Source organism: Xenopus tropicalis, chromosome 1 (assembly GCF_000004195.4).
Source record: "Xenopus tropicalis strain Nigerian chromosome 1, UCB_Xtro_10.0, whole genome shotgun sequence".
NCBI lineage: Eukaryota > Metazoa > Chordata > Amphibia > Anura > Pipidae > Xenopus > Xenopus tropicalis.
The window spans coordinates 101209069-101234304 of NC_030677.2; the positions used below are offsets into that span (position 1 = coordinate 101209069).

General features: G+C 37.8%; 1 protein-coding gene across 1 annotated transcript in view; it reads right to left on the bottom strand.

Moving 5' to 3' along the window:
• Nucleotides 1–3134: 3134 nt before the first annotated feature.
• ugt2b4 (UDP glucuronosyltransferase 2 family, polypeptide B4) overlaps nt 3135–25236 on the bottom strand; it is a 38121-nt gene continuing 16019 nt past the window's right edge. The window contains exons 5-14 of the mRNA XM_002938563.5: nt 24832–25003; nt 16975–17190; nt 13250–13368; nt 11897–12036; nt 10872–11010; nt 8331–8474; nt 7131–7202; nt 6581–6646; nt 5643–5788; nt 3135–5540 (exon numbers count right to left, since the gene is read on the bottom strand). Coding sequence (XP_002938609.3) covers nt 5499–5540; nt 5643–5788; nt 6581–6646; nt 7131–7202; nt 8331–8474; nt 10872–11010; nt 11897–12036; nt 13250–13368; nt 16975–17190; nt 24832–25003 — 1256 coding nt within the window. The 3' untranslated portion in view covers nt 3135–5498. The remainder of the gene's footprint in view (nt 5541–5642; nt 5789–6580; nt 6647–7130; nt 7203–8330; nt 8475–10871; nt 11011–11896; nt 12037–13249; nt 13369–16974; nt 17191–24831; nt 25004–25236) is intronic.

Sequence of the window (25236 nt, forward strand, 5' to 3'; positions counted from 1 at the left end):
TCTATACACTCTAACGTCAAGCTGAGTCTGACCTACAGTAGTTTTTCGAACATTCCATATCGCTGTCAAATTCACCCCCACTCAAATTTCACTACTTTAAAATAAAATTCATACAAGATAAAATGGATAAAGTGAAATTTAATACATATTGTTAAATGTCATTAACCCTCTCTTTTTCTGTTAAAACCAATCGTAATGTATGGTGTACAATGCAGAAAACATTTACTTCTTATAACTGTTTTATAAGAAATGTAGAGCTTCTCCAGCTCTAAATTCAATACACTACCATACTTGTCCGACCGCTGAGTATGCATCAAGCATGCGCGCGCATCATGTCGCGCGCACCGCCCCCCGCGCTGCAAGCATACACACACGCACGGCGTGACGCGCCGCAGGGGGGGGGTTGCGTGCATGCTCGGCGCGGAAGGTGCTTTAAAATTTGGTTTCACCGAAATTGCCTGTTTTCCTATGAAAACGGCATGCTTGGCTCTGCCTGGCGGCGGGGTGCGCGCGACATGCCGTGCGTGCATGCATGCTTACAGGACCTAGGTGACATGCCATGCGTAGATACTCAGCGGTTGGACATGTAAGTGCCCTTACTACTTGCCTCGAATATAAGCCGAGGATTTCTTTTTTTAGCACATTTTGAGTGCTGGAAAACTCAGCTTATACTCGAGTATATACGGTAATTAGTACAATACACGTTTCACAAGAAGCATTTTAAACTCCAAGTCAGTGGACCCCATTTGAAAGCTGAACAAGCAGCAAAAGAGTAAAGCAGATAATCCAAAAACTAAAAAAAAAATTACAAAAATAAGGCCAATTGAAAAGTTAGTAAGAACTGGCCAAGCTATAATATACTGAGGGTCATAGCATTTGGTATGCATTGTTGCCTGCAATAAATTTTGGCTGCTGCACATTAAAAACCCCTTGTCCATTGAAAATACAATGGACACAGCATGTTTTTTTCTGTTTCTAAACTTCCCAAAGAGGCAAAGCAAAACAGCTAGGTGTAGGGTCACTTTAACGCACAGAAGGGCCCAGGGCTTTGTGCTTGCACACAAATTATGAGGCCAGTGTACACAACAAATTGTAGAGTGCACAAGAGATTTGTACAAATAAATTTCTACTTATTCTGGCCAGACCACTCCTTTCTGTACACAGACTTTTAAAAGTGCCAACAAAATATAATTTTTGTGCACACGGCTCAGTGGAAACTAGCAGGAAAGGATAGTTTTCTTTTTCCAAGAAATGAAAAATAAAGATATCCAAAAATGCATTAAAGGGCATGTAAATATCAATTTTACTGGGGAGATGCCAAAATATTAGGCACCCTCTCCAGTCAAATGGGTTGCTAAGTTTTTTGCCCTGGTCACTCTTCCTGTTAGGAGAAAACTACACCAACCTGTGGAAAAACTCAGTGCTGCACTGGCATTTACCTTCCTACCAGCGTCCCTGCCATCTGTTCTAAAATCCCTGTCCCTGTGAGATCTACTCTACAGCACATGCACAAAATGTCAAATGCAAAAGAACGAAGATCTCAGTTAATGAGATGCTGGCACAAGGCCTGGGTAGATTTTCTCAGGAGCATAAGCCCAAGAAACAGCATAGTGATCTATTTCACTAGTAGGTACCTACCACTTTGGCACCTCAGTGAAACAGACTTTACATGTCCTTTAAAAAGGTAATGTGGTATAGCTTTTAAAGCCAACTAAAATTATGGGGTCTGCCATTTCTAGAAGTTCCAACTAAAACGTAATGCTGATGAGGTGGTTGATGGTGACTCCACTATCCTGGTGGGCCTTGGACAAAAGGCCCATCATTAAAGCAGGACTGATAGCATTAAAAAATTGGTATAACAAGGGCAAACCCTCAGAAAACAAATGTGTGTAATCAAGAACTTTACTATAGGAATATGAAGAAGCAATAAAAGCAGATACCACAGCTGACTCACCAGAATGCCTCATATTCTAGAAGCTCTTCCTTGCAGAGAAAAATTGGACTTCCTGTTTCTGTATGTTAAATAAATGTTTTGTTTTCTTTCAATCCAGGTCATAGTAATAACCACCTCAAAACTGTGGCCAGGGTTGATTCTCTCTCAAGGGGGAGTTGAGCCATTGTTGGTGTGCTGTATAGATGGCCTACACATCTTAAATCAGGTCTTTCCTTCTGAGGACAGCAGGGCCACCATCAGAAACTTGTATAAATAAGTTGTATGGGGCTCCCCTATGAACACAAGCTCGCAGTACCAACATTTTGGCCATGCCCCTGGTGTGTGTGTGTGTGGCCATTAACAGCTGATGTTACTCTACAATATGCAGTTCATATAACACATTCCATTGACTAATATGCTAATTATCTGTCAGTTAATTGGGGAGGAATATGAAGTCCAGTAAAGTGTAGCCTACACACACCTGTATCTTGGGGAGATTAACCAACTGCTCAATAAGCACATGGCCAAATATAGGAACATATAGGAATGTTCCACAAGTTTGTCTCCTACAGGTATGGGACTTGTTATCCAGAATGCTAGGGACCAGGGGTTTTCTGGATAAGGTATTTTTCCATAATTTGGATCACTATACCTTAAGTCTACTAAAAAAAAAAAAATCATTTAAACATTAAATAAAACCAATAGGATTGTTCTGCCTCCAATAAGAATTTATTTTATGTTATTTGGGCTCCAATACATGGTACGGTTTTATTGCTACCGAGAAAAAGGAAATCATTTTTAAAAATTTGAATTATTATTTGCTTATAATGGAGTATTTGGGAGATGGCCTTACCGTAATTTGAAACTTTCTGGATAATGGGTTTCCGGATAAAGGATCCCCTACCTGAACTATTTACTAATGTGACTGCAAATTACAAAATCACACATTAGGAGTCAATGTTGATACAAATTGCAGCTTATTAACACTATTTAATTAGTTGCAAGTCCAGTGCATATAAATACAACATGAGAACAGAGCATTGGAAGTAACTTCTTACCAACTGTGTTTACCACTACAGTTGTGTCACAGCATCACCACATTTATTGTTGGCACATCACTCCTCGTGTCTGGTACCTTTATGTTTTCTGATGTCAAGTTTTGGAATTTCAATATCAACAGAAAATAAAGGGAAAAAGTATATTATTTAAAATGTTCTTTTATTTACAAATTTTAAAACATACATTTTCAAGTATCAGAAGAATCCAGGCAAATAATTTTAGTTACCATTTTTTCTCACAAGCATGTGAAGTAACTACATTTTATACCAGCATAGTTGGTGGAACCTGTAATATCGGCAACATATTTGCACCCTAATTTATATTGACAGAACTCTATCATAAACATAAAAGGTATAGAAAGTATTTGTTCTTTCTTGTGTATTTATTTAGGTCAGTTTTAAAATCCCAAATACCATTACAAAAATAAATATTTATTAACATTTAATGACCTGACAATATGTCTCTGAAATAATTATCACCAAAACCATAAATACACAAAGTATTAACTCCACATTATATGTCTCCAGTTCAATTTGCTTGCTGTCCAAGGCTGTGCTTAATGTACTTTTTGCATTGTCCCTTAAAGGGACACTGTGCTAATATAGCAGAAGAATAGTACCTAGTACACCTATGCAAACAGTTATCGATTTTTCATATATAGGCATGGGGGGAAAATGTTCCTGTTGTAGCTATGCCTCTGTTAGTCAATTTTATCCGCTTCTCATCCCAAATAAATAATGATACATCCCAAACAATATATATTTATATGTAACCTGCAGTCTTGCTAAGTTCAAGCTTTGAGCAAAAAGATTTCTTACTGTCCATTTGCAATTGACTTCCTCAGAAATTAAATGGAAAGATTCTACTCTGTTCCTCATACATATCCACTCCTCTCTTCATATGTCCACGATTGTCCTCCTTTGGCAAACTATCTGTTTACCCTTTGATATATGGCATAACATAACCTCCAGATATTGACTGGTTTCCCTTGTACATACAGACAGTTGTAACAACAACTGCTATCACTATACGTGCTATTTTGACCACTATTGGACAGGTTATGTGCAATATTTTGATTGATGTTCGTAAACTTCCTATAAATACCATCACAGAGTATGACAAGGCCCTAAACTTACTTGTTTGCATAACGATTATTTCAGTGCTTAAGATTCTTCAGAAAGAAAAAGTACTGTGAACTAAACACTGAGCCATAATGTTTTACAGACACGTTATAATACATTTAAAAAACTACTAAGGGTTTATTAAAGATCCAATTACAAAATTAACATGCATGCTTTCATTTTGTGCTGAAAACACAAAGTATTGTATACATAAATCAGTATTTTCAATTTGCAGGGCTGGTCTAAGTCATGGATATATGTTCTGCTGAACATAGGAGACAAGAGATAAATCATAAATGCAGACAATGAAGCTAATAAATACAGTAATAAAATGTCTGCTTTAAAGGCAATATTTTAATATGTACAGGACAGAAATATCAGGCATGTCAAATAAACTGGATTATTTTCATGTTTTACCTGCCTTATGCTATGTGATTTTATGTCAAAGTAGCAAAATCATACAGAAACAAAATGTGAAATTCACATTATGAGGTACCTTTTATCTTTTAATTGACAGAAATTTTCACAGGCTACATTCGCATGTCAGTCATAAATACCCCGCTCCCCCTAAATATCTCCAATTTGGAGAACAAGATAATTATATAGTTTAAAAGACACCTGTATCCCCTAAATCAGTGAATGCAAAAGGGACTGAGGCGAGGGAAGCAAAGATTAAGTACCCTGTGTTAGATAAACCCTTGAACCCTATATCTCTTTCACTGAGTATGAAAGAGGTATAGGGCCTTAACAGTGAGGCTACCTGCCACCTTCTTTCCTGTACAGTGAGACCAAAAGTCTTATTTGTTTATTTTGATTAACCATAATTCTGGTCACCAGTAGTGAAAGGGTGCTTCATATGTTTCTGAGAAGTGTAGCAGTAAATAAAGCGTAGCTGTAGATAAAGAGTGAGCATGATACATGGACAGTTTTCAGCTTAAAATAAGAAAAATTATTGTGAAAAAAGTGTTGAAAAAAATAAGAATTGTAAAAAAAAAAAGCAGATGCCTTAATAATGTAGCACGCAAAGGTATCAAAAGTATCAAAGTACTACAATCAGTCATTTTTCTCAGCAAACAGAGGTTGATAATGGGGGGGCTTCATGCACAACTATTCTGCACCTTCATTTTACAGGACAAGGCCAGCTATGTTGAGCCCAATACATAAACAGGAAATCCTGTCATTACCAAAAGCCACAGGGCCCCTGTGCACAGCACACCAATCTCTGGGCGTTTGATCGCTACTGACTGAACTTGTTCTTATCTGACCCGTTGATTACCGGACTTAGCACATAAGAGAAATATGATATTCCAAACATCACCCAAATGCCATATCCCTACCAATGTAAGGTATTGCCATGTGCAGTTGAACTAAACCTCCAGGTGCCTTCACTTGTCCTCATCTTCATCTTCACTTTTCATATCCGTCAACTGCAATGAGATTTAAAAAAAATGATTTGCTTTGTTCTAAAGATTTAGAAAATTACAACTTATTTTACAATTTTAAAGCAATTTGCAGTTATTGACACTAACCATGTAAGTAGCTGACACTGTCCGACCAAGTTCTGGCTTTAAATATTTCTTAGATTTCTCACAGATCTGGGTGTGGAGTAAACTGCAGCGGCTCTTCCTGCGACAGCTGATAATCATGCAGGAAATCAGAGTAAAACTGAAAAACACTGAAGAAAAAATATTTGTAGCACAAAGGTAAAAATTGAGGTACCAAGATAACTAAAACTATAACTTTTCAAAATTTGTATGATGACTCCCCCACCTCTCCAACTAATCTACATAACATTACACAGCTAATTAATTAACAGTCAAAATTTAATGCTTCTAGTGCAATTATTACTGCAAAATTATTGGAGAAACAGTTTCCTAATTATAATTGCGGGGTTCACCAATGACGTTACAGATTTGTCAACATTTTGATTTGACAAATCCGGACAGGACTTTGAAGTTAAATTGTGCAGCAATTAGCCATTCGCTGATCGTGACACCATGATCCTGCCACCTATCATCATAATCATGGCCAAAAATATCACAAGACCCGCCCTCTTCATCTGCCCTGCCCGGACTCCCGAACCACAAAAGGTGGCAACCCAAAACTTAGTATGCACAATTAGGATAATTATAGTAGTACAACACAGTGCCTATTTCAAAATTCAACTACAGGGACAGCAGCTTTGATTTACAAGGAGCCAGCCTTAAATGGGTTTGTGCATAAGTTTAGCCCTGGAATCAGTGCCCATGTGTAATACTGCTATCACATAGCATAGTATAGACTGATGTAGCTCTGTGCTCTGACAAGGAATTGAACAGCAAGGTCTCATCTGTTGTGCATAATTACCATAAATATATTACAGAATAAGGAACTTCATCATCAATTATTTCTGGGAAGCCTTTTTCCAAAAGTAATGCATTGAAACTGTTATCCACTTTCAATTTTCTATTGTGCTTTATACACTTACCTGCAAAAGGAATCACCCATTTAACGCTATAAGGCACATGGTGCTCAGTGGTTACAGTTGAATTCACTGAAAAAGATAAATGTTCAAATTAAAGGAAATCGGTCATGGGAAAACATGTTTTTTTCAAAACACATCAGTTAATAGAGCTTCTCCAGCAGAATCCTGCATCGGAATCATTTTTTAAAAACACAAACAGGTTTTTTTAATTTAATTTTGAAATTTCACATGGGGCTAGCCATATTCTTCATTTCCCAGGGTGCTACTATGTGACCTGTGCTCTGATAAACTTCAGTCAGTGTTGTATGCAGACTGATATGTGCTGTGGTAGAAATAATTTAAATGCAAGTTACATACTAAATGGCACACTGATAACACACTGATTCCTGCAGTAGTTACAAAATAATTGGCAAGGGGTGCCCAAACTTTAGCATTCAACTGTAACTAAGACTGAGTTTTAGGCTGTGTGCCAATTATTTCGGGGCAGGTTGTTATAGTTGTAAGTTAATGGTTTTTAAACATCTGCATATTATTTGCCATTGTTTAGGCCTACCTGTTCTGCTGATGTGCTTTATCTTGTTTGGAGACTGTGCGGCCACTTTTGTGTTGTCCAAGGCTTGACTGCCTATGGGTAGAGAATGAAAAACAAAAGATATCAACCCAGACCTGATTTAGCAAGTGTCAAACACAGCCAACCAATAGCCACACCAGTATTGGTTGTTATGGGATATTGATTAATCCACAGGGCCTAATGAAAAGATACTATGTAAGTGGTCATACAGGAATTAAAAAACTTCAGGAAGCCACAAGGATTTTTAGCTCCTCTCCCCTTTCCCATCTACCAGTGCACCACACTCCTGCTTGGTATACTGGCAGATGACATTTTCACACAGGACAGATTATCTATTATCCAACAGGATTGTAGGATGGTCTGTCCAAACTGACCCCTGACATACATACTCAGACAGTCACTGAGTATAGAATAAACAGGCCATATTGCCAAAGTAAATTTGAGTATGTATGGGCAGTTTCAGGTATTCCATTATAGAGAGATTCAGTACATTTTTTTTACCCTTACTTCTTCAACCCTCTGTGAAGAAGAGTCCCTGCTAATAAATGGCTGTGACTATTTACAATTTGGACACAAAGGAAAAGAAATGACCCAAATCAGAGTTTGTCTGAATTTGCTATAAACCTGATTTAAAGAAAACCCCAATCAGCAGAAAACCGAGGTATTTGAATGAAGAGTTTCTAAACTCTTGATTGGTTTTAGTAGCCAAACGTTCGGCCCCTTAGAGTACATAATAAGAACTTCTGTAAAAGTATTTTATAGTGATATTCCATAATGGTATTTACTGGCTTAGCTTTCTTCCTTTTCTTTTGCCCCCCTCATGGGTTACAGCGGGTCAGAGGGGCATAAAATTAATCCAAAACAAAATCAAAATGCACCACGTTTAAACCTGTAGTAGAAGATTCTACCTGTTGATTTCAGCAGTGAAGATGGATGGTGTTACCTCACATGTAATGAAAACTACAAAGCCTTCTAAATAAACCTTTATTTACCACCACAATCTTGTTTCTTACCTACATTCAAATGAACTTTTTAACATATGCCAAACCTAATGGTGACCCATTGGACTGGCGAACGTTCGTTATGATGCTTAAAACATTTCACACTAATACAAAGAATAATTACAAGCAGAGCCTCTATACTAACTCCGTTTGACACTGCAAAAAATAAGAGTTATTTTACCTGTTTGTGGCACCACTACATCATTGTCTGGCTCCAAACTATCTGAACTTAGGCAGGAGAATCTTGTTGAGTGCTCCGGGTCTAGGGGTGATGGAACACAAAGGAAAGGGCAGTCTGCCCTCAGCTCCAAGCAGAGATTTATACCTGAAGGGAAAGTTAAAAAAAAAACAACCAATTGTAGCAGCTTTTAAAATCACCACATAAAGTACATGTTTAAGAAACTTGTTTAACATTAATATGGTATGCTAGGATAAAAGTGTAAAAAAGATAAAGGAGTGAGCAGGTAAGTGGTGCCAGGCTAAGTAGCCTAAGCCACTAATATTACTTGGTGTGGCTTTTTATCATTTATAAAGTATCAACATATAATAAAAATAAAAATTAGCATTAGCATACTAGTGGCATCACAGTAAATAGAAAAATGTCATCATTAACAAATAAAGTACTATGAATCAAGCAATGACTGCCACGCAACTAACAGGTGCGGAAATCAGCACATAATGCATCAGTTTTACAGAAGTGAAGCGTAACTCAGCTCATGTCATACAGGAGGCATCTTATCTTGATAAATAAAATGTAACAGCTTACAACTTTATCATATACAGTGGCATGCAAAAGTATTCGGCCCCCTTGAACTTTTCCACATTTTGTCACATTACAGCCACAAACATGAATCAATTTTATTGAAATTCCACGTGAAAGACCAATACAAAGTGGTGTACACGTGAGAAGTGGAACGAAAATCATACATGATTCCAAACATTTTTTACAAATAAATAACTGCAAAGTGGGGTGTGCGGAATTATTCAGCCCCCTTTGGACTGAGTGCAGTCAGTTGCCCATAGACATTGCCTGATGAGTGCTAATGACTAAATAGACTGCACCTGTGTGTAATCTAATGTCAGTACAAATACAGCTGCTCTGTGACGGCCTCAGAGGTTGTCTAAGAGAATATTGGGAGCAACAACACCATGAAGTCCAAAGAACACACCAGACGGGTTAGGGATAAAGTTATTGAGAAATTTAAAGCAGGCTTAGGCTACAAAAAGATTTCCAAAGCCTTGAACATCCCACGGAGCACTGTTCAAGCGATCATTCAGAAATGGAAGGGGTATGGCACAACTGTAAACCTACCAAGACAAGGCCGTCCACCTAAACTCACAGGCCGAACAAGGAGAGCGCTGATCTGAAATGCAGCCAAGAGGCCCATGGTGACTCTGGATGAGCTGCAGAGATCTACAGCTCAGGTGGGGGAATCTGTCCATAGGACAACTATTAGTCGTGCACTGCACAAAGTTGGCCTTTATGGAAGAGTGGCAAGAAGAAAGCCATTGTTAACAGAAAACCATAAGAAGTCCCATTTGCAGTTTGCCACAAGCCATGTGGGGGACACAGCAAACATGTGGAAGAAGGTGCTCTGGTCAGGTGAGACCAAAATGGAACTTTTTGGACAAAATGCAAAACGCTATGTGTGGCGGAAAACTAACACTGCGCATCACTCTGAACCCACCATCCCCACTGTCAAATATGGTGGTGGCAGCATCATGCTCTGGGGGTGCTTCTCTTCAGCAGGGACAGGGAAGCTGGTCAGAGTTGATGGGAAGATGGATGGAGCCAAATACAGGGCAATCTTGGAAGAAAACCTCTTGGAGTCTGCAAAAGACTTGAGACTGGGGCGGAGGTTCACCTTCCAGCAGGACAACCACCCTAAACATAAAGCCAGGGCAACAATGGAATGGTTTAAAACAAAACATATCCATGTGTTAGAATGGCCCAGTAAAAGTCCAGATCTAAATCCAATCGAGAATCTGTGGCAAGATCTGAAAACTGCTGTTCACAAACGCTGTCCATCTAATCTGACTGAGCTGGAGCTGTTTTGCAAAGAAGAATGGGCAAGGATTTCAGTCTCTAGATGTGCAAAGCTGGTAGAGACATACCCTAAAAGCCTGGCAGCTGGAATTGCAGCAAAAGGTGGTTCTACAAAGTATTAACTCAGGGGGCTGAATAATTACGCACACCCCACTTTGCAGTTATTTATTTGTAAAAAATGTTTGGAATCCTGTATGATATTTGTTCCACTTCTCATGTGTACACCACTTTGTATTGGTCTTTCACGTGGAATTCCAATAAAATTGATTCATGTTTGTGGCTGTAATGTGACAAAATGTGGAAAAGTTCAAGGGGGCCGAATACTTTTGCAAGCCACTGTAAGTTACCTGGAGGGCTGCCCCACACCCTGTCACAAAGAGGCAGCTAATATAGAACTTAGAACCCATGTTAAAAATATCACATAAAGCTCAGTGGAGTAGAAGCCACAGACAAGCACTGTATGAGGGGGAATGCTGAATTTGGCAGCCTTGCTGAGAGTAACAAGATGGCTGCATCTAAGGCTTTCAAAGTACCAAAACCTCTGAAAGACGTTATAAAAGTCACTCTCATAAACATCTCTTAATTCATAAAATCATAGTAAGCATTCAGTTGTAGCATCACGGGAGATAGCATTCTATAAATAAGTCAAATTAACTTTTAGTGACGTATACTTACTATTAGCTTGCACTTCTCTGGCCAGTATAATAAGCCCTGCAGGATTCCTTACAGTTGCCACTGTGGTAACATTGGCACTTATCCGCCGTTGCTTGCTGTATATAGCTTGATTTTCTAAATCAGACCAAAAGATCCTCTCCTATATCATTAAAAATGAAAGGAACATAGTAAAATGTTCAATACAGTCAGCAGGTATATATTGATAAATATTACATTTAATTCAATATAGTGAATTATATTTATATCAGACAGCGAAAAGGAACATGCATTGTATTTTAAGTATATACATTAAATATCTCATGAGATAGAGTAAAAATCTGGTTTTGTGGAGTCCATCCAAAAAAGAATATCACACAAACATTGAAAACATTTATTTTTACTGGTGCCTTATGAAATTAGGCTCCAGTTGTGAAAGACCAGGAAAAACTGTCAGCTGCTTACAACTTAAGCAAGTTGTTGGCAGGTATAAAAAATGTTGGGTTGAGGGATTTAAAAAACATAAAATATATAAACAACAGAACAACATCTGAATCTCACATCTGAAGCAGATGGCAGGACAATGTCAATAATTTAAAATGCTCCTTAAAAATATACATATCTTTATATTCCCTTTATGTTTTTATGGAAAGAACAGCAAACAAATTAGATAAGACTTGTAATTCATTCATAGCATTGTGCTGTGCTTTTTAGCATAAGAACATTCTTCAGCGCTTTAAAACACAAGATCATTCTCTGAAGCATTCTCTGAGGCATCAGTAGCATGTTCCATTGCTTTTCCTGCCGGATGAAATACAAAAGGAAGTGCCATTGGTTTCCATAGAAGCTTTTATTTATTAGATATTTGAATGTGATTTTTTTTTGCCTCAATTTTCACAGGTATGTTCCTTTATGTTGTTTTGCATGGGTAAGATTATAATTGTCTAGAGAGGTCACAATCCAAAGTCACTTTTCTCCTTTCTCCATTGTGACTATAACTCAAAAGAGCAATAAAAGCCAACTCCATTATCTGTATTTATTATACTAACCTCAAAAACAGCAATTCCTGATGGCTTAGCCAGCAACTCTTTTGAACAGAAGACTACTTTCCTGTATTGACCATCCATTGAAATACTAGATATTTTGCTGAGCTCATTATCAATCCAATACACATAACTGTGCTTAAGGTCTGAAAAAAATCAAAACAATTCCAACTATTAAAACATTTAGCATTGAAAATATTATTTAAAAAACAAATAAAATAAATATAAAATAAAATATAAATAAAATATAAAATAAAAACCTTTAACATTATCTATAAAAATGTTCCAAAAGAAGCTCAAAAATGGTCATACATCCAAAATGTTCTCACATTTTTTTTCTCATGTTACTGATCTTAAAGGAAGGAATCTGGGTACTGTTGGTATTTTTTTTAATGCAAATAAATGCATATTGTGTAACATCTAAATGTATTTGACACAGATGCAGTATTTTCACTGTGCTGACAATGCATCTATCATTTGTGCCTAAAATAAGGATAAACATTCTCTCTAATCCATCTGTTCCCAACTGGGTATGCATTTAAAATGCAGTTGAATGCAGTGCAAAAGCACAGCTGGGGCAAATATAGCCAAGGAAACATCAAACTGCTGCTGACAGTGGGGGTTATAGATATAGTGTAGAAAGTAACCCCTACTGTAAAATATAGGGGATATTATAAGTCACAGAGGAGTTCCGTGAACTCCAAGGTGACTTCTAATATCATCATATTTTACAACAGGGGGTACTTTATTTATTACAATATACAAAATTTAGTGAGTCATGTGAGAAATGACATCACTAAGCACCATTTAAAGGATATAATTTACAGTTTGGTCCCATAGGGAAATGACCAAACTGTATATTATATCATTATAATGACAACAGCTGCTCAGGAACACAGAAAAGACTGCTGGCACTGGTGTTAACCAAAATCCTTTTGGAGCCTGGGAACTTTCTGCTCACGTGGAACCCACAACAGTGCATAAAAAAACCTAATGCTGGTAAAGTAGAGACAAGCATGAAACAAAATCATAAATGAGGATGAGCAAAAGGTCAGGACAGGTGGCAGTAAATTGGAAGAACAGAAATTACTCTACATCAATGTGACATATTATTTAGAATTTACCTTTCCATTAAGTCAGTCTTCTATATTTTTCCAAATTAAAATGAAATCTTTGACTGTTCGCTCTTACCTCCGTATCCCAATGAGCCCATACAAACCTTTGGGAGCCCTAGTAACTTGCCTCTGTCACATGAAATGGTCACACTGATATTTGGTTTTACATTCTTACGTATCATGCTTAAACTGTTTGGTTATTTTGCTGAAACACATTATTATTTGAGTCAAATTTAAATCTTACCCAAAGTCAGAGCCATGGGTCTGAAAATGTCTACTGAAACAAGAGGCTGTCTGAGACTTCCATCCATAGCAGCTTTCTCAATCTTAGGTGACTCCCCAGCATCACACCAGATAATAAACCTGCAGATTAAAAAAGTAGATCAGTCTTTTTGACCATTCAATTATAAAAGCGTTACAGAAGAAACACATTTTGAAACAATTTCTTCTGCTTATAAGTATGCATTATCTTCCTGGTATCCTCTTTGGCAATAACTTCCTAAACCATTGCCAACAACATATACACATATAGGTGCAGCTATACTATGCTAAAAAAAAATTTTATTTTTATACATTTGCATGGGTTTATATGCACCATCTTACAGTTAACACAAGATTACTAGAAAAACAGTTTTCCAGCTGGCTTAGGGCTGTGACAGACAGGTAGATTAGTCGTGGCAAAACAAATCTCCCTTGTCGCGGGCAACTAATCCCCCCCGAAATGCCATCCCACAGGCTAGAATGTAAATTGCCAAAGTTGCCCACCGGAGAGATTTACATTCTCGCCGGTGGGATGGCATTTTAGGGAGATTTGTCGCGCGGCGACTCATCTCCGCGTCTGTCACAGCCCTTACAATTACACCCAGCGTCAAATTATACATATGAAAGGGTTTTCTTGTGAATGGCAGTTGGGCAGTATATTGGCCACAGGAACAAAAAAAAACTCCCTTCTGTATGCGAAAAGCCTGCAACAGTCTTTGAACAATGGGCAAGGTGTGGTTTTTATCAGGAGGGATGTTAGCAGTGAGGGGCAGGGGCTGAAATGGTGTATAAATGGGGACACCTGGCAGTAGTGAGGGGGAGAGCAGCCTGTGAGGAGACGGAGCAGCAAGTAAGCACTGCAGACTGGAGCCTACAGAGGGAAGCCATGATGGATTTGCTGGAGAGAAGAAACCAGGCCACCATGTTTTGTGTTTGTTGGTAACTATGTGATGTAGGCTAGGGATTCATCTGTAACTGCAAATAGTGTAAATATTATTTTAGTTTAAATGATCATTTAATTGTAACAATTCGATTTTTTGGTTATATTATTCCCTTTAATATACACTTATTGGTGTGGATTGTCTGCTTCTCAAAAGAACCTTAACCCTAGTAGAAGGGGTGAATAATATTGTTATTAATATTATATTAAATCTTGCATTACTTACACAAGGTCTGAAGCATATAATGGAGTAAAATTTGGCACTCAAATGGAGTAAAATCAAACATGCCTTAAAAAATTACCCATTTATTTTACACAGTTTTTTACATTTTTTTGATTTGCTTCATTTTACACAGCATAATAAATAGGGCCCTTATTTTTGTTATAGCCAACAACAGAGCATACCCCCTTAAATAGGCAGCAGCACTAATGCCCTATAATTTAAACAAAAAAGAAGCATCTATGGCAAACCCCAGGCATCCTACAACAGCTATAAGGGATTTGCATGCTTTGACCAGTGTTTTGCTTTTTGTTTTTCAACAGGTAGGACATTTGATTTTAAAGCTATCATAACCTGGACTTTTCTCCATCAGAAAAGAGGAATTTTACTATGTACAATGTGTGTAATGAAAATATATTACTTGTCATGGTTTTGAAGCTAGGAATGTGCTACTATGAATATACATTACAGTACTGAACTGTTTGCAGCCATATGCTAATAGGTCATGTCTTTGGATTGAGCTCTGCAATATAATGCTAAAGAAGACAAAGAATCACCTAAACAGAAACCTGAGTATGCTGCTAATGCAGAATGCCTTATAAAAAAGTTGCAGAATCATAAATATTAGCCATATAAGTACAAGTAGAGCGCGCCTGCTCTATAATCCCCAGTAGTATAGGTGCGTATATATGAGAGAACTAGTTTGCACATGCGTGTGCAGAAGGGTGAGGTGGCGAGGAGGCAGCTTGGCCCCCATACATAATTTTGCTTAACACCCAGAGCTCTCTGCTCTAGTGTTGTAGGCAAAATATATCTTCCTTGTTCAACATGAGTTCAATTTATAAAAGTAGATGTTATTTCTTTAGCTCAACAGGACAAACAGGGAACACGGGAACAAGCTACTCCATGTTTGGTCCTTGCCTTGCAAGATGGATAACAAGATTCCCAGTACACACCCCCTTCCTGCCTGTTTTGTTAGCAGGAATCAGTTGTGCAGGGGTATTATATGTTCACTGATAATCTAATTATCTACTTAAGAAGGACCAAACATGGCCAAGTGTTGGTTTGCCTGTTTGCCCGGTTTATCTAAAGAAATGAAAAAAATCATAGATTGTTATTAATTAAAATCACAAGCAATATTCATTGAACTCCTGTTGAACAAGGGGGTATACTGCCCCTTTAATTACAATGTACAGCATTCAGCACTAAACATTGGCATATTATTATGGAAACAAAACACTGCACCTAAACACCTTGAATAGTTTATATGGGAATATTCAATATTTTGTAACTATAGGGTTGATTCACTAAAGTGCGATAAAACGAGCGCTATTTATAGCATGCATTAAAAATTTTATTGCATCATAACGCACGATTCACTAAAAGTATATTTGCGTTAATTTAGATGCGATGCTGTTTGCGTTATTTAAGTCTCGAAGACTATTTTCGTGCGGTATTCGACACAACGCGCACTAATTAACGCGGCACGCTACTTGTCACGCGCGCAACTTATCATGCACACGCCATATTAGCCATACACACCATTACGTTCGTAAAACTACTTTTTTTTTTAAAATGACCATTTCCCTGCAAACTGGAGGCTACATCCTACATCACTCTAGGACCAACACATACTTGAATAAATAACACTGCAAAGTCCATATTGTGTTGCCAAAAGCTCATGAACTGTACTTTTCTATAATTACCGCCTGCCCCAAGTAGGTGTTAATTTAAACATAGACTAATGCGATATTTAGCATGTCTAAGTGTTTGTGAATCATGCGTTAATATTATTTCTGCGTGAGAATTAGTGCAATGCGGTAAAAAGAACGCATGCGGTTGCACGCTATTTAACGCACGCGATATGCGACTTAACGCATGCAATAATACTTTAGCGAATCGCTCGTTTTTTTGCGTCAATTTTAACGCAAGAAAGCATGCGATAAGCGTTATCGTACTTTAGTGAACCAACCCTTATTTGAATAATAATAATTATTTATAAAAGATGCACTAATACAATAAGATTCATACAGATTTTGCATGCAATAAAATTCAATTATGTTTTGTTACCAGTTATCTCAAGTAAAGACATGAAAGTACATTTATGTACCCAAGCGCAGTTGCAGTCCCTGCAATTTTCCATCATTCAGTTGCATGTAAAAACACTTTTGTTTAAGGTACTTGGTTCAAAATGTGCTCCTTGCAATTATAGTTATGCTCATTGCTGCCTAGTCCTTCCTGCCTTCCATTCCATATTGAGCACTGCTGAACCTACTGACACAGGGGATTCCTTGAGCTACCATCACCTCGTGACAGGGTGGTAGCACCAGGGTTTTCTTCATGCCCAGCATCAATAGACACAACACACTTGCGCCTAAGGAATCAGGTGTAGATAAAACTTGCACACCCACTTTGCTCACTTCACTTGCTGACATACATGTGCCCTACAGTAATGAATTGTACATAACATAATAAGAAACTAACAGAGAGAAAAACAAACTTGGGATCATACTGATAATCTTAATTAAATGTTACCAATAGAAATTACCCAGTAAGAGGATTCACCGCTATTGCTGTCGGTAATGAAATGTTTTCTCTATACAGTACTCTATGTTTTGATCCATCAAGAGAGGCCACGGATATTGTTCCAGTTTCCGAATTAATCCAGAAGATAAGTTTATAAATCCAGTCAAGAGAAAGAACTGTGGCTTTGCCTAGCTGTTTGAGGATCTCTCTTCTTCCTTTACCTTTATACAGCGATTGTCTGAAAAAGAAAAACACATTAAGAATATGCTCAAAGTCCCATTTACTGGTCAATTGGCCATTTGGATTCCAAATTGATTCAAAATCTTTCACGTTTCAAGTCTAATAGTGAATTCAGAACTGAAAAATTAGTAGAATAAAGTAACAGTATTTTCCATAATAAAATATCAGCTAAACATAATACATGTGGACTTCAAGAGATCTGTGTCAGTGTAAAATACACTCTACTTTGCATAGCAATTTTGTTGCCAAAGTAATAATAAGCATAAATGTGGCTAAATCATCTCAGGGGAAAAATTACTTTTATCTGTAAAACTATAGCAGCCCCTCAGGTTTATGGGCCTTTTCACTAATTATCTGAACTCTTTGGGGCTGATTTACTTACCCACGAACGGGTCGAATGGAGTCCGATTGCGTTTTTTTCGTAATGATCGGTATTTTGCGATTTTTTCGGATTCTTTACGAATTTTTCGTTACCAATACGATTTTTGCGTAAAAACGCGAGTTTTCGTATCCATTACGAAAGTTGCGTAAAAAGTTGCGCATTTTTCGTAGCGTTAAAACTTACGCGAAAAGTTGCGCATTTTTCGCGTAAGTTTTAACGCTACGAAAAATGCGCAACTTTTTACGCAACTTTCGTAATGGATACGAAAAACTCGCGTTTTTACGCAAAAATCGTATTGGTAACGAAAAATTCGTAAAGAATCCGAAAAAATCGCAAAACATACGAAAAAGTCGCAAAATGTTCGTTTTCAAGTCGGAACTTTTCCAATTCGGGTCGGATTCGTGGGTTAGTAAATCAGCCCCTTTGGGTTGCATTAAAGTGCAGTATAGCAGCCTTTTTAACATCAGATTAATGAATATGGCTTTTGAACATTTTTTTTTCAATAGAAATTATATATCGGTTTAGTTGTTTCTTGCAGTAAATGAAACAGACAGTCAGTCCTGTCCCAAATTCATGGTTCTGAAAAGCTGCTTAAGGCAAATTACTGAGAAAGAAATGTACATATTCAATTCCTACAGCCCCTGGTCACCACTCCCTCTGTATGTTTTTATTAGCCCAATTAGTTTTGCATAAACTCAGCTCATTGCTGTTCACTGTGTATTTTGTCTATGTTATGGAACAATAAAAATGAATTATGCAGTTTCTTCCTCTCCTTTGCTATTGCCTTCTCTGTTTTATAGGCTCCTGTCCGGTAATCATAAAAGGCAAAAAGGCATTGTGGCTGGAGGAGAGCTGACTACCGATACAATGTGGGAATGGTATGAGCAGCCAGGGAAAAAATGAGTAGGCAACTGTAAGAGAAAGATATAAACTGATTTCAATTGCAGTTACATTTACAGTCGACTTTAGAATTAATTTTTTAATAAATGTATAAGGGAAAGTTGCGTAGAATAATATTTTTGTCCATTTTAGGTGGACATTGCCCTTAAAATCTTGCCTTGGAGGTTGCATAAAAGCCTTTGCTAAGCCCAAATGGGCCTATACCAAAATTTTCCAAAAGGGTGTTTTGTGGTGCAAACACTCTAAAATGCCAGCAAGTACCTTCATAAAGAGGTTTTTGAGGTGAGGATCTTAAAAAAGAAATAGTTAACAAGTCAACAATGTAGAAGTCCTACTGACACATTGGCAGGTTCCTGTGACGTTTTTTTTTTTTTTTTTTATACCTTCTGGCAAACACTTGTCATGAAATATGAATACTGCTAAAAGGGATACTCCAAAAGTTACAGGTATTGGACCTGCTATCCAGAACGCTTGAGACCTGGGGTTTTTTGGATATTTCTGTAATTTGGATCATCATACCTTAAGTCTGATTAAAAATTAATTAAACCCAGTAGGATAGTTTTGCCTTCAATAAGTATTAATGATATATTTGTCAGGATTAAGTACAAGGTTCTGTTTTATTATTACAGAAAAAAAGGAAATATTTTTTAAAATTAGAATTTTTTGCTTTGAATGGAGTCTGTGGGAGATGGACTTCCTATAATTTGGAACTTTCTGGATAACGGCTTTCCGGATAATGAATCCCATACCTGTTTACTGCAATTATTTCTGAAATAAATACTGCACACAGATTTTTACATTAATGATTCATATTTTAATGACGATTTGTTTAATATAATTTCATTCATTCTGCGAAGGTGCTCTTGATTGGATAATAACCATAACAGTTGGCATTTTTATGGTATTTGTCTGTAATACAAGGTTACGGTTACATTTGTAATGTGAGATAAACTTTCATAGTTTTTATTAAATCTGTGGAATAAGGTATGTTTGTGTAAAAAAAAAAAAAATACATTTATATATATTTATTTATATTTATTTATATTATCAACTTTGAGAAAGGCTACAGGAGTAGCCGAAACGTCAGTGTTTTGTTTTTGCACTTAATAAAATATTTGTTTTGCCGTAAGTCCTGTGTGGAGCGGTCCATTTCCATACTTGTATCTACGCTCATGAGAACTGCACCCAGGCACCTATGTTTCAATTTATCGTGAGTGCCGACCACTTTGAACTTCTATATTTATTTATGGATGTTCAAATAGCATTTATGCACACTTTTTGCATAAGCCCAACTGAATGAGCCCATGTCAGAAAGAGGGGTATATATTCCCTTTAACCCTTTTACTGCCAGCCATTTTGGTCAAAGCGGAACTTGTATTGCCAGACAGTTTTTGAACATTTTGCACTGTTTCACTTTAGGGGCCTTTCCTCGGGGGGACTTTTAGTTTACCAAGGAAAACAATATATCGTTTTTTTCAGAACAACCTAAGCTTTCAAAATAAGGTAGAATTTTTGTGTAATTCCAATTCTGTAACAAGATATAGGCTTCTAAATGTCTAAAAATGCAAAAAAAATCAAATTTTCCATAATATAATCACACATACTAGAAACAAAAATTATTTTATGCACGAATATACAACTGATTTGGAAAGTCCCACGTCTCCTGAACGTGCCAATACCAAATATATATAGTTTTATGGAGATTTCTCACTTGTATAGGTCAAAAACTCCCAGCAGTACACTACCAAATTCCCAAAGCACTGCTCCAAAAAAACTGCATACTTTGGATTTCAAGGCCAAAATTCCACTAACAGAAGGTTTATCCCAGAAAATTGTACATTTTTGGAAAGAACAGATTCTGGGGAATACAGAATAGGCACAACTGTCTGTCTACTCCAAACTATCAAGTCGCAATGCTTTCCTAAAGTTATTGGTTTTTATCAAAATTTGTGATTTTTTTTAAAAATCGCTTCAAAGCTTCCAGTCTATAGTATCTTATCTCCTACAGGTCATAAAGTAACCAAATAAAACACCCTAAATATGAATGCCTGGGGTCCACTGAACAGTTTGATGCCCAATATGTATAGGTTTACCTAAGTATGTGGCATGTAGGGGCCCCAATGTGAACATACCCCATATGAACTGTCATTTCTGTCATTTCAGCTTCTGCAAAATCAACACATTTACATCATTATATGTGGGATAAAGCTAGTAAAAAGTATGCTCACCCCAGAAAGTCATATATTTTTGGAAAGTACACATTCCCCCGAATCTAAAATGGGTACCCATGTCTTTCTACTCCAAAGTACCAAGCCGCACAGCTTTTCTAAAGTTAGCAATTTTGATGACATTTCCAAAAATCCCCTCAAAGCTTCCACTTTGCAGCATCTTATCTCCCACATAGTGTTAGGTACCAAGATAAAACACCCTAAATTTGAACGCCAGGGGTCCACTGAACAGTTTGATGCCCAATATGTATAGGTTTACCTAAGTATGTGGCATGTAGGGGCCCCAATGGGAACATACCCCCATATGATCTATCATTTCAGCTCCTGCAAAATCAACACATTTACATCCTTTATGTGGGATAATGCTACAAAAAAAGTACATTCACCCCAGAAAGCCATATATTTTTGGAAAATACACATCCCCCCGAATCTATAATGGGTAAATATTTCTTATTGCTACAAAGTACCAAGCTGTAAAGCTTTCCTAAGTTTGCAGATTTATATGACATTTCGAAAATCGCATAAAAATGTTGCAATTTGCCGCATTTATCTCTCACAATTTCTTGATAAAGATCAGATAAAGACAAATCACCCCAAAAAGGAACACCAGAGGTCTACTGAACAGTTTGATGCCCAATATGCATAGATATACCAAAGTCTGCGGTATGTACTGAACCCAAAATGAAAATAGCGCATAAGGATTTCTCGCCTGCCAGCTCAGCTTTTGCACACAGAGCCCCCTTGTCAGTGTATTATGTGCCAAAACTTCCCCTAACCATACAGTGACCCCCACAAAACCATATATTTTTGGAAAGTACACATTCTGACAAATCCAACAAGGGTAAAGAGTCCTTTCTACACCAAAGTACCAATCTGCAGAGCTTTCCTAAAGTTATTGGTTTTTATGACATTTCAGAAAATCGCCTAAAAATGTTGCAATTTGTCGCACTTATCTCACACAATTTCTTGCGTACAAAGGCAAGTCACCCCAAATAGGAACACCAGAGGCCTACTGAACAGTTTGATGCCCAATATGCATAGATATACCAAAGTCTGCGGTATGTACTGAACCCTAAATGAAAATAGCGCATAAGGATTTCTCGCCTGCCAGCTCAGCTTTTGCACACAGAGCCCCCTGTCAGTGTATTATGTGCCAAAACTTCCCCTAACTATACAGATCCCCCACAAAACCATATATTTTTGGAAAGTACACATTCTGACAAATCCAACAAGGGTAAAGAGTCCTTTCTACACCAAAGTACCAATCTGCAGAGCTTTCCTAAAGTTATTGGTTTTTATGACATTTCAGAAAATCGCCTAAAAATGTTGCAATTTGTCGCATTTATCTCACACAATTTCTTGCGTACAAAGGCAAGTCACCCCAAATAGGAACACCAGAGGCCTACTGAACAGTTTGATGCCCAATATGCATAGATATACCAAAGTCTGCAGTATGTACTGAACCCTAAATGAAAATAGCGCATAAGGATTTCTCGCCTGCCAGCTCAGCTTTTGCACACAGAGCCCCCTGTCAGTGTATTATGTGCCAAAACTTCCCCTAACTATACAGTGACCCCCACAAAACCATATATTTTTGGAAAGTACACATTCTGACAAATCCAACAAGGGTAAAGAGTCCTTTCTACACCAAAGTACCAAGCCGCAAAGCTTTCCTAAAGTTATCGGTTTTTATGACATTTCAGAAAATCGCCTAAAAATGTTGCAATTTGCCGCATTTATCTCACACAATTTCTTGCGTACAAAGGCAAGTCACCCCAAATAGGAACACCAGAGGCCTACTGAACAGTTTGATGCCCAATATGCATAGATATACCAAAGTCTGCGGTATGTACTGAACCCAAAATGAAAATAGCGCATAAGGATTTCTCGCCTGCCAGCTCAGCTTTTGCACACAGAGCCCCCTGTCAGTGTATTATGTGTAGTAACCCCCCCTAACTATACAGTGACCCCCAGAAAACCATATATTTTTGGAAAGTACACATTCTGATGAATTCAAAATAGGTAAAGTTATTTTTGTACACCAAAGTTACACCTGGCAAAGCTACGCTAAAAACAGATCAGGAACACTTATATAGGGATAAAATGTGATAAAACCACAAAAATTGTGCAAATCAGTGAAACAACAAAATAAGTTACATGACAGTGTAATTAGTGGCCAGAATATCTGATCCAATAGTTACGCTGTCAAAATAAACAGTTTTTAGGTAAAAGAAAATAAAAACAAAGTGGTAAAATGAAAAAAAAAAAAAGCAAAACAAAACCAAAGTGTTTGTGTATACATGTGTGTACATGTGTAAAAGTTGTGTGATAGTGTGTAAGTGTGTATATGAGTGTAAATAAGTGTATAAAAGTGTGAAAAATGAAAAAAAAATAAAAAAAAAATAAAAAAAATGCTAAAATGTGTGCTGTAAGTGTGTGTAAATGTATGTAAGTGTGTATAAATGTATGTAAATGTGTGTATAAGTGTGTAAAAGTGTGTAAATGCAAGAAAAAAAAAACTCCTTACCTGTTCCTGAAGACCGATCGCCTCCTTCCTCAGTTGGGCCGGCGCTGGGGGAGAGGGAGGAAGCAGGAAGCAGCAGACGCGATGCGATCGCGTCTGCTGCTTCCTGGAGGGTCCTGCGAGCGATCGGCTCGCAGGACCCTGATGACAGCCCCCCTGGCACATTGCCCAGGGGGGCTGTCATTGTTAGAAGCCCTCTGCAGCAGGGGCATGTGCAGCGCTTAAACGCCAACGACGTATGAGACACGTCGTTGGCGTTTAAGCCCTTTTACTGCCAGCACGTATGCCATACGTGCTTGGCAGTAAAAGAGTTAATGAAGAGTATGGGGAAGTAAAACCTGTGTAAATATTTGGGTGGAGGGCTGAAGACAGAGGTCAAATCTGTATGTTATTACTGCACAAGATCAGCATACATCCTGCTCCTTATGGTGCTCATTCAGACTTGTAAGTTAGGGGGTGGTTAGGAGTGGGACAGGGATACCTACCTGCCTCTGACCAGTGTGTCTTTCATGAATACACTGCCCAACACATGCTGTATTCATTGACAATGTACAAATATTTAAGCTCTATTCTGGAGCGCAAAGACCTGCCTATAAAAACATTTTAGGTTTCCATTATTCCTCGTTTCATGGTGAAGAGATCCTGTTTCAGGACCTTGGTCTGCGAAAAAAGCTGTCCCCATACAATCCCCACCCACAATTTGCATGTCTCTACTTTTTGGCTCACCCATCCCACGATTCTTATGTAGGGGTGCTACTTTTGCATTGACAGCAACAGGAGTACAACATCAGCAATGTGACAACAGAAGTGACTGCAGCCACAAAATATATCATACCAGGGCTAATCCTGGGGCTGCTGCCATGTGAGGCAGCAAGGGGTGGTCAAGGGGGGCCTCACTGCTAGTGCAGGGAGCGCTACTGCACTAGAAGAGCAGAATTTCCATTTTAAAATTGACCCTAGCAATCAGATAACTACTGAAATTCAAAACCTGAGATTACTACCTAATTTGTAATTCTAATATAGCAATACAGCTATTGTGGGCTCAGACAATGAACAAAATATACAAAACCACAGAATTCCACACACCACAGAAACAGAAATTAATTATTGAGTAAATATTATCATTTCGGCAGTATTCACAGGGGACCCAGACAAAACATCACTCTATTGTAAAAGACTTTTAGATGATAGATAGACAGACAGACAGACAGATGATTATAACTCATACCAACTGTAGGCCCTACACAGTTCTCTTCATCACTTCAGTACTCGGTCAGATGCTCATCACACCTACAAGCTTAAGGCACACAGTGCCCATCAATGTCAAATTATCTGTAGGGCAATGTAACCTAGATTGCCCCTTAAATCTCTGCTTCAATTCATCTAAACCCCCACCATAGTCTATCTTCCCAACAAACAGCAGACTCCCAGACAACCCCAGCAGAATTCTTCAGGAAAACACTACTGTGGTGGAAATCCCACTTTAGCAGTGATCTGCAGCTATGCATTGCCTGTTTCTGCAATATTGTCAAAACTGCTAACCTATCACAAATATTATATAAATCCCAAAATCTGTGACCCCAAAACGTGTTAAATATATCTTACCCATATATGTTCTTATCTTCACCGTTGATCCAAAAGATCTCAGAGGACCACATATCTCCAGTAAGAGCAGTAATATTAGCCAGACCAAAAAGGATGTTCTCTTGCCTCTCACCAGTAAGGTCCCCTTTAATAATCTCACTGGAGTTAAATGTGAGCAGAAAAGGTTCCAACTCTGAGTTATAAGTAAAACCAGCAAAAAAAAATTAAATTAAAACTCTTTGGGACAAACATAGTCATTCTTATAAAAATCCAAGTTTAACTGATGCTAGAAGGTCAGTATTGTTTTATAGATATTCTTTGTGCTAGACTTTTTTTCACAAAACCTAAAGCCTTTGCCCCTCCAGTACAACAGCCATCACACAGAGCTAGAGGAAAGTGCAAAGACCTAATAGATAAATATTTGCA